This window comes from Nicotiana attenuata, chromosome 3, assembly GCF_001879085.1.
Source record: "Nicotiana attenuata strain UT chromosome 3, NIATTr2, whole genome shotgun sequence".
In the NCBI taxonomy this organism is placed as follows: Eukaryota; Viridiplantae; Streptophyta; class Magnoliopsida; order Solanales; family Solanaceae; genus Nicotiana; species Nicotiana attenuata.
This window is the reverse complement of record NC_031991.1, coordinates 54,034,137-54,044,556: the sequence shown is the minus strand read 5'-3', so window position 1 is coordinate 54,044,556 and position 10,420 is coordinate 54,034,137. Positions and strand designations below refer to the sequence as shown.

The window sequence follows — 10,420 nt, the reverse complement described above, 5'->3', positions numbered from 1 at the left end:
TGAGCCGGGCAAACACCGTAATGGCGACAGAACTCCTTCGCCAGCGGAAGGATACGAAAAGTATAGCCAACATGGAAGGGGTAGGCATAGAAAGCGCAATACCTAGGGCGGTGAAACTTCACCTCATCCCACCCGGCGGGGATCAACTCGACCTGGTTAGGAATGCCGTATTTAGCTCTAAGCTTTGTCAATTCGTCTTCTTTCATCGCCGATTTAAAGGTTCCAAGGTATGGAACAAAATTTAATTAAAAACAAATACATACATATATATATATATATATATATATATACACACACACACACTAGCCCGGCCCGACCGAACCCGGACGGGCCCAAAATAACCCGAAAATATCCAAACCGCCACCAGCCCGTTATCCCAGCCCTCTAACCAACTCGGCCCGTTAGCAGACGGGCTGGGTTTTTTTTTATTCAGCTCGTCCCAGCCCGCCCGTTAAACACCCATACTTCAAAGTAAACTTTATTAACTGAAGTTGGAAGCGTCTAGTGATGTAGCAGCTAAGCTAGGTAGAACTTAGAAGTAAAACCTACATTAGGAGCCGGCAAGAATAAAAATTGAAAAGGTAAGCCTATTTAAGTACCGACTTGGTGATTCTAATAACATGTCAGCATGTTTTGTATTTACCTATTTACAACATGGTGATTCATCAATTTTCTATCCTTTGAAGATCTTATAAATGATTTGTTTCACTTTTTGTTCCATTTATGGGCTTTATTTAAACGAAGAGCTAAAATTATATATTTGGAAAAAAGAGGCCGGCCGGCATATAATAAGTAGGGGCAGCGTTTGGCTCTGATATAGATGTTAAGCCATAATTACTTAGAAATCAATGGGTATTTTAGTAAATCTAGCGTTCTTTTTAGTTGTAACGTCCCTTAACGCAGATTGAAAATGTAGCCTGGAAAGAGCAAGGAATTTTAAAAAGGGAAAAAAAGAGCAAAACTTTCTTTTTAAAGTCACAGCAAAATCAAAGGCAATTCAATTTTCAAAATTCTCAGAAATCGACAAATCTGTCTACTGACAAATTTGAAAGTCATCTCATCTCCGACAATGTATGAGCCGCAGCAGTTGTTGGATTTGCAGGACAACAATGGCGGTTTCGGTGGCGGAGCTGACTCCAGGTCTTGGCTTTCCGGCGAAGACCGCTCCCCTACTCTCCGACGAACTGATTCTTCTCTCTCTAATTCGGCTGCTGGAAATGTTGACCGCATGCTCTTCAATGACCTCGTCGAGATCGTTCCTCTTGTTCAGTCCCTCATTGTAACTTTTTCCCTCTCTTGAACCTATTCTTTTTTTTACTTGCGCCAAGTTATTCTTACAGGGGTGTAAATTTTGAAATTTTCATGTGATTTCTTACAGGATCGAAAGGCGAAGAGTTCATTTTCTAGAAGGGGATCAATGACCTACACTAAAACGCCTTCGAAAGAGTCGCTTTACAAGAAGGTAGTTCTAACCCCCCCCCCCCCCCCGCGCCAAACCTCCCCTTCCCACTCCTCACACCGGGCATCTGTTGTAGTCTTAAATATAGAAATGATATGATTCTACTGTGATCTTTCGTGTATTTGTATTAATTATTGGCTGTATCAGTTTCAAATTGTTTGGTAATTATAGTCTTCAGTGTATTTTTTTTTTCCTGTTTGTATATAGAAATAGAAAAAGTGTTTAATAAACCCCAGTTCCCTGGAAACTCTTCCTTTATTGGAACAAGTTTTCCTTCTTCATTTCCTAGAACTTTATGAGGCTCGAGTTGATGAAACTTAATTATTGCTTTACCTTCCTGGCAACATTTTCAATAGGATTAAGAAATTGCAGCTTTTTGTAGATTGGGACTTTGGCATGTTGAATTAGTCTAAGATACAGCAAAGTCTAAGATACAGCAAAGTAAAGTGCCGGTGGACTGAATTTTGACTTACCTTGAACTGTAAATATCTTATGGCTAATAGGAGTACTAATTCAATTCTTGTCTGCATATATCTACTTTTAGGATTTCAAGTTGATTATATCGTCGTATCAGAAAAGTAGAGAATATTAAGTACATTGTCCATTTTTCCAACGAATGCTTCAAATTCTATACTGACACGTTTTGCGAAGTGTCTTACTTTACTGACATCTCTTCAGTAGCTTCAAAGTATAAGGTAGGATGCAATTTGCTTTAAGTCCAATAAGCTGCCTAAACCCAACTCAAAATCTAAGTGTCTTGGTTCTCAGACCCAGTTTTCACTTAGGTCTCCTTGAACTAGTGATTGAATATCCATTCAAATATTGTAAGAGTACTTTCACCAAGCTATTTCCTGGTTCGAGGGCAATATGGATCCAGATATATTTTCGAACACTTGACACCTTTAGTTTTATGTTTCTGCCCTGCTTTTCATTGTGATAGACTTTTTTAAAGTCAAACTCTCTGGATTTCACCAAATATCTTTTATTTGGGTCCATTCTTTGTCTCTTCGTGTGTCTCCGTGAGAGAAAGTGAGATACTAGAAATGTTAGCAATGTTACACTGTTGCTACTTTGAAATCAGTGATTCCAGCTGGTTCGGACATGCTCCAGAAACCAAACTGGAGAGAATCTTCTGTTGGTTTCTAATGAGTTAATGAAAGTAAGTTTTATGTTTCAGCAAGGCGGAGAAAAACAATAACTAACATAAGTTGACCTATTGGGTAGGATAGGGTCAGTTATAAACAAGAGTCTTGGTTGACATAAGGTTGAATTTGATGTTGGACAAAGTCGGTCAAGTTTTAGCATGAGAGTTTTCAAGAATATAAATTGGGTTAGACAAGATAGGGGTGCAATGGCACATGATGACTGCAAGTATATTCCTTTTCTACTAAATTCACCATCTTGCTTTCGTGCCACCTCAGTCTAATTACCACGAATAAGGATAACCAAGATATAGAAGAATGAAACGGCTAAGAGATAAATTCACACATTATCTTTTTCTGGTGAGATGGGGGAATCAATTTAGATAGAAGAGATGCAATAGAATTTCTCACGAGTACCTCACAGGCCATTGCAAACACTCTATTCAGGTAAGCATATAGGAGTAGCTAATATAGCTCATAGAAGTGATAAGATTTGCATTCCATCAAAACAATTTGAGTTAATCTGCAGGCTTCTTCGTCATATCGGGATAGAGAAACTGTTGGGAGATAGAAGTTGTCACAACTCAAGGAAAACATGAAAAAGTTCAATTAAGTGACCACAAATTGCAGTATTGCAAATTACTTATGCGATTCCTTACAATCTGTCTTCTCTATATTCTTGCAACTGTAGTGAAAAGCTGCTTCCATCTGGGAAGTAGTTTCTTCAAAAGACTAAGAAAGTAAATTATTATATACTATGCAGGGTGCTTGTTTTTTTAGATAAAGTATATTAGGGTGGTTCTCGATTACTAATGCGATCAGTTTGTCGATTCCGGTATTCGCTTGAGTAGTTATCATTGTGATTGCATCTTTCAATTGGGTTGTCTTTATAGATGTTTCAGTCTTCCTTGTTATATTTATCCCATTTTTCAGCTTGAACTGAATGCTCAATTGACTGCTAATGTTGTAGGGGACATCCTTCTTTTGGGATCTGCAATTAGGCTATAGTTAAAAGATGGGCAAATTAGAGGCTGGAGTACAAGGTTCAAAATGTTAGTTACCATTTCAATGGCAACCCGAAGGTTGAGAGAGCCTAGAAAATTAATCATATAAAACTTTTTCACATTGATTTGAGGAGTAATAACTATTTGTATGGAACAATAACGGCAGGCATTGTTCAGGTTCATGACAGGCCAGCTCGAATCAAAATTGGGGTTTCATCTACACAGACTAAATTAGAGTTTGCTATTAAAAGGAAAGCAATCCTATATCATCCAACTTTGGTGGCTACAGTTGCCATGAAACTTGGATATGCTGATGCAAGAGAAAAGTGGCATGATGTATTAGCCTCTAATAGTAACGTTTTATTTGAGGTTATAACTCATACTACATCAATATCTAAAATTTTACTCATAAAAAATAAAATAAAAAAGAGTTAAAAGGAAGTTTATCTTACTCCATAACAATTTCTTTAGTATACTATTTCTCTCTTCCTGCTCGATATCTTCTCTCAGGTAGTAGGTGAAGCCATTTCCATCAGCTCGCTACTATAAATGAGCAGTCAACTTCGTCCTAGCTGAGAGCTGACCAAATATGATACTTGTAGTAGTTGTGTATGTGAAATTAACTTCTGATTGCTTGCATATTCTTCTCTGTGAGGTTGTCCTTGCTAAACAAGTTTGTTTGTTTGTTTCTACCCTAATTGTATGAAAAAGAGCATTGCTTTCTTTCGGTCCATTAGAGATGCTAACACCGATGACTGCTGCAGACGTCTGAAGCAAAAGGAAGGAATGCAGCTCAATCTACTGCGACGAAAAAGCACAGGGACCAAAATAAAAATGTTGGCGGTAATCAAGATGGATGCACTGAGAACTTCTCAATGATTTCCTCAAGGTCATCTTTGTTAGAAAAAGATAGAGAAGAATTGATGGCTTTGAGGGAGCAAGTGGAAGATCTGCAAAATAAATTATCAGAGAAAGATGAACTTTTGAAGGAAGTTGAGATCTCAAAGAATGAAATGGCTTCTATTTGTGCTAAACTAGATGAAATGAAGAAGGAATATGCCGAAAAGGACTCTTTACTCAAATCGACTCAAGTGCAACTCTCTGATGCAAAGGTGAATATATAATGTCAGCTTACGCCCTTTCCAACCCAACCCCCAAATTGAAAAGCAATAAGATGCAAATTGTTCTAGAAATGTGTTGCACGGCTCAGCTTAAAGGTCACTATATTACGCTCTTAAACATTTGGCTCTACTTGGGCTGTTTTAGACAGACTAGGAAACAGAGATCACTTAGGAGTAGTTATATAATCATATCCTTTGCTTTCTGTTGAGTATCAGGGAGTAAATGCCAACCAGAAGTTTCAATCAATACGTTCTGGTTAATTTTCCTGAGGCTGTAAAATTTCACATTACTGCACTTAGAGACTGGCTCCTACTACTAGATCCACTGCTTAGTTTGTATACAGATTTTCAGCGATGTAGTCTACTGTCTCCGCAATTTGCAGGGGTAAACCCCCAACATGATGTCTTCCTTTTTGCTCTCCTTAGGTTAAGTTAGCTGACAAGCAAGCAGCTGTGGAGAAGTTAGAATGGGAAGCGATGACTTCCAGCAAGAAAGTGGAGAAACTCCAGAACGATCTAGAGGTGGTTCGGCGAGAAATAGCATGGTTCATGCAGTTTGTTCAAAAATTAACAAAGAATGGTTCCAGGGGTTTAGCTGAAGATTATGATGTCATTCCTTACTTATGCGACAAGAACATTGAAACAGTAAGCTACCTTCCACACCTGTTTTCTTGACTGCTATTAAAACTTCGCTTTATTTTGTCAAGGGTCTCCCCTTGCGCGATCTCTAGCTAGGTCAATCAATGTTAGCTTCTCAGCTTCTAGTAGTTTATTCCGGATTTGTAAATCTCAAATTCGTTTGTACAGGATCACCCAAACGAAACAGGAATGCAGGAACTGGAGGTGGCAAGAGAAGCTTACATTGCAGCAATTGCTGCTGCTAAAGAAAATCAAGATGAAGCATCTTTTTCTGCAGCTGCCAAAGCAAGATTATATCTGCAGTCACTTGTTCTGAGAACATAAACATGGATTCTGTTTGGGAAATTGACTGCTACAGTCTTTTGTATTACTGTGCAAATGATGTTGATGATGATGTTTAAATAATTTATGGTGACAGTAAATTTCTCAAGTAATTGTACAAGAATGTGTCCACGATTAATTACCGATATACAGAAGCTCTCTCTTGCTATGGAATGTTCTTTTGACTAATGTGCTCGAATTCAGAATAGTGTTGTTGGACGTTACTTTTTTATTTATTTATATTATTTCTCTCGACTTCCCATTGGTGTGTATGTATTTCAGTTCTATTCTCATTACTGGGTTTTGTTGCTGGAAATAAGAAAAATGTACTCCCTCCATTTCATATTAAATAACAAATGACACATTTCTAAATTTGGAAATAATTCAACTTTAAACTCTTTCATTTTACCCATTTATCCTTAATGAGAAGCTTTTATAGTCACACAAATGTCATGGCCCCACAAAGTTTTTACCACTTAAGCTTTTAAGATCACAAGTTTCAAAAGTCTTTTTCTTTTTTATTAAATTCCGTGTCGAGTCAAACTCCGTGAGTAATAACAAAGACAAAATGTTGATCAATATATAAAAGAACGATCTGTATTCTTATCAGTTTGAGTTCCAACAGGAAAATCGCGTAGGGGAAAAGGGGTAGGAAAAGGTATCAAAATCTGCAACAGGGATGACGCACGCATGTCCAAGCCTTATGCTTCTCGTAACGTGGGCCTTCCTCTGGTTTCGGCATTTGAGCTGGACTGCCCATCCATTCCCAGCCCAAACTGCAAATTTAGCAATATTGTTACGTATTATGCTAAAACCAATTAAATAATTACCAATTATTTAAATAAAAAGAAAAAAACGGGATACTTACACAGGGAAGGCAAAGGAACCAGTGCTGCCATTAGAGTGATCATTAGACTCACTTGATTCAGCAGATGGACTCGTCTTGTTTTCACTAACATCACCTATGTGACTGATCTCTTTATCGACAGCCGGGGGCCATTCCTCTTCCATTTCGTCCTCACCCTGCCAATAACAACATAATATTATTTCTAAATTCTAGACAAGAGTCTAAATCGGTCAAATACACGCACGTCTTCCACGTAATTCAAATTTCAAGATGCCCAGCGGAGTAGTGTGACTATGCTACTATTGACAAATTTCATTGAATCAATAGTTTTTTTGTTCTAAATGGAAAGAAGGTGAGATTGTTTCAAGTGCTACAGTAATTTTCATTACCAACTGACAGTTTGAAAGCTTGGGTAAACAATAAGTGAGAACATTGTTGATTAAGCGAAGTAAAAAAAGATAAAAATAACGGAACTTGTCTAAAGGACTTTACCTTTTCATCATTATCTTCTTCAGTTGTACCATAGCTATCTTCTCCATCTGGACTGACCTTGTTCTTTTGACGGTGAGGATGGAACTCTTGTCCATTCTCTAAATAATTAAGCTGCTTTTACAAGAGTTCAAAAAAATTGTCTTATTAATACTTTTTCTCGCAATTTTAAGTCATATTAATTAAAAATTAAACCCATGCTTCGACATCACTAGTCTCAATCGAATTATATGTAGTATTATCTATACCGTTAAGAATGATACTTTTTTCCAAATTCAACACCCAGAAAATAGTACTATTATAAATGAAAGTAATGGAGACGAGTTAATTACCAACCTTCCTACAAACAGGCCTTGGGCTTAAGTTAACATGATCAATTTTCTGTTGAAATTTCTCCGATTTTTTATCTTCCACTATATGTATTCCTCCATCATCTTCAAAGCAAAATACTATATAATCCTCTTCTGAGAATCGAGGCCAGCTTGAGTCATCGCCTCCCTCTTCAGCCTTCCCTTCTGCTGAAATTTCCACAAATTCTTTCCTCTTCTCCATTTTCTTTTTCAACTTTTTCCTGTTCTTCTTTCTGTTATGATCACCAATAGGGTCGAAAACCATGTTTCTACTCGGTTTTTGAGGCGACATAGAACAATAGATATCTTTTTCTTCCTCTACAAAAAATGTACTACGTCAATTAAAGTAAAAGAAAAAATAATAAGAGCAGAAAAAATATTGAAGCTTTAGAATTTGTTACTTACCTAAAGGGAACCTGCACGCGTAGAAGCACGATACCCAATCTTTAATTCGCCATCTTACTAGCCTGGTTATTGTGAATGGACTGCTCATTTCGTGGAGCTGTTATTCAATATTCAAGAGAGGAAAATGAGGGAAGTTTTTCCTTGAAGAGAGAATGTTAAGGAGAGGGAATTATGGGATTTTGAATTTGAAAAAAAAGAATTAAAGGAGAGTGAAGACATGGGAGCATGAAGAGAGGGAATTACAGTTGTATATATCTCATAATGATTAATGAATTGAGTCGGTTATAATTTCCTCTAACATGCTATAATAATGGGAGTAAAACGTGGAGATATATATGGCAACTTTCAAGAACACAACGTCTCACACTCACTTTTAATTTTTTTCCTACACTTTTTTGTCAGCACAAAAGGGATAATAGAATCCAAATCAAAATCAAAATATAGAAGAAAGGAAAAAAAAAAATGTACTGCTTTTAATGCTACTTGTGAGACAGTGTTTGGATCACCCTATTCTCGTGAAGTCTATACTTCTCGAAGGGTTTGAGTCGAGCTATTTCAAATGTTCAAAAAAAGTGTGTGCGCTTTATTATTCCTACTGTTTTAAAAATGTCCATGGCTATATTTGTAAAATTTTCTTTTGGTCCGTACCGTAATTGGTAAATTGTATGTATAGGTTAGGTTCTTCCTACAATAGGCAGTTTCTACAATTTAATCCCCACCTTTAATTGGTTATTGATTGTTTCTTCTTTTTGTCTATTTCTTGTTTCGACGGAAATTTCTAATATAATTTTTTCACTCTCATTTAAGACTTATCTATACAAGTTTATCACACTAGTTAATACTGCGTGGTTTTGAACGGGTTATTTTTCCCTCCAACTTCACATGAAAAATCAAATGACTATCCAACTTATTTAAGCTCTAGAATATTTTCTTCTTGTAAATTTGTCTTAAAATCTGTTGGAATTTGGACTTACGTTAATTGGTTATAGCCTGAAAGGATAGTGACGTGGCCCAAGTGGTGGATAAATAAAAGGCCTACTATTAAATATTTTGTGTGTGGATAAGTGAGGCCCAATAACTAAGAAATTGTGATGGGTAGGCACTCTTTATAAATAGAGGTCAACCCCCATTTTCCTAGCTATTAGAATATTCTGCCTCTTGAATACGTGGTAACGGTAGACGTCCCATCAGTCAAGTTCTCCAGGCTGTGAGAGCGCGTAGCTAGTGGATCGTGGAAGTTGGTCTCAGGCTTAATCGTTGTTTGCTCTAGCTGCTGAATCTATGGAGTTTAACGGTACGCCTCTTAAACTCTAACTCAAGATTAATTGCATAATTGTGTCTTAATCTCTGCTATGGCTACAAATCAATAATTCTTACAGTTGGTATCAGAGCCACCATAGTTAGAGATTAAGATCGTTGTTTAATCTTGAGTTTATATATATATGAACTGCCGTTCGTTTTGACACTGGATCATGGATGCAGTTTTCATGACACCCGACTGCTCTAACTCACTGATTCGTTGAGTTGGAGAATAGAGACACGATTATATTTAATCTGTTGTGTTTGTTTTGTTTAATTAAAGAATGAAATTGGCCGACAATGTGTTTGATGTCGGCGATGACAGAAAGTGGTGTAGTAGGGTTTAAACAGATGTACTTAACTAACCCAGCAATTTCTCGCATGACATGCCAATTGACTCTATTCTAATACTTACTGCTTGGAAGCTTCGGCTCACAAATCAATTTGAGGAACAATCTTCGGAAAAGGTCCAAAAATATCCCTAAACTATGGTATATAGCTCAGATATGTCCTCCGTTAGTAAACTGGGCCAAAAAAGTCCTCCCCGTTAGCACAATGGCCCATTAATACCCTTCAACCTAACGGCTCCTTCCATCAACATTTAATATCCTACATGGCATCCACATAAGCCATGACATGGCAGCCACATAAGCGGGCTATTTCATAAACCCGCTTTATCCACACGTGAGTTGTATATTTCCAAACAAATATCAAAGAAAGGCCGTAAACCCCCATTTCCAAACAATTTTTGGTACTCATTCTTCCATGGCGATTTGTTTGGAGGTGATGATAAAATCGAGCAAGGTTTAACAACACAAATTAAAGATCATTGGAAGATATTCAGGTAATTTTCCCTTCTATTTACTGGGTCTTTGTCTCGAACTATTTTTTTTTGTAATTTTCTAGGGTTTTGACATGTTCTGGTATTTTGGACCTTTTTCGTCTAGTGTATAGTGTTTGCATGTGGGGCTGACACTCTTTTTGTTTGGTATCTTTGTTGTTTCCTTATGTGGTGTCAATTTGTGCCCTAGATGTACTTTGTCTTTGGCTGCAAGTGTCATTTTCACATATTTTATTATAGTGTGGTAGGGTTGGGTTGTTGAAATCGATAGAACCATGTGCATTTCTTCTTAAAGACTGTTTTTTTTTCTTGCTTTCCACTGTTGAAATCGACAAAACATGTATAGACCGTGTGCTTTTTCTACTAAAGTGTGTGCTTTATTCTTTTCACTATATTATATGCAATACTTTATTGTATGCTCAATATTTTATTGTCAAAGTTGTTAAATTATTCATGTGGGCCCTCTATGTTTTCTTCTGTGTTTATATTATAGATATTTCAAT

At 36.9% G+C, this 10,420-nt stretch overlaps 2 protein-coding genes across 2 annotated transcripts; one reads left to right on the top strand and one right to left on the bottom strand.

Annotated features, from left to right (window-relative positions):
* Positions 798-5,946, top strand: LOC109223772. The gene is made up of 5 exons (XM_019388192.1): positions 798-1,279; positions 1,379-1,462; positions 4,370-4,717; positions 5,153-5,371; positions 5,534-5,946. Exons 1-5 carry the CDS (start codon positions 1,070-1,072, stop codon positions 5,687-5,689), a joined length of 1,017 nt encoding a protein of 338 aa, XP_019243737.1. The 5' UTR covers positions 798-1,069; the 3' UTR covers positions 5,690-5,946.
* On the bottom strand, positions 6,277-8,062 carry LOC109224654 (protein BREAKING OF ASYMMETRY IN THE STOMATAL LINEAGE). The gene is made up of 5 exons (XM_019389190.1): positions 7,778-8,062; positions 7,359-7,690; positions 7,026-7,136; positions 6,555-6,709; positions 6,277-6,462 (listed from the first exon to the last, which is right to left on the bottom strand). Exons 1-5 carry the CDS (start codon positions 7,863-7,865, stop codon positions 6,348-6,350), a joined length of 801 nt encoding a protein of 266 aa, XP_019244735.1. The 5' UTR covers positions 7,866-8,062; the 3' UTR covers positions 6,277-6,347.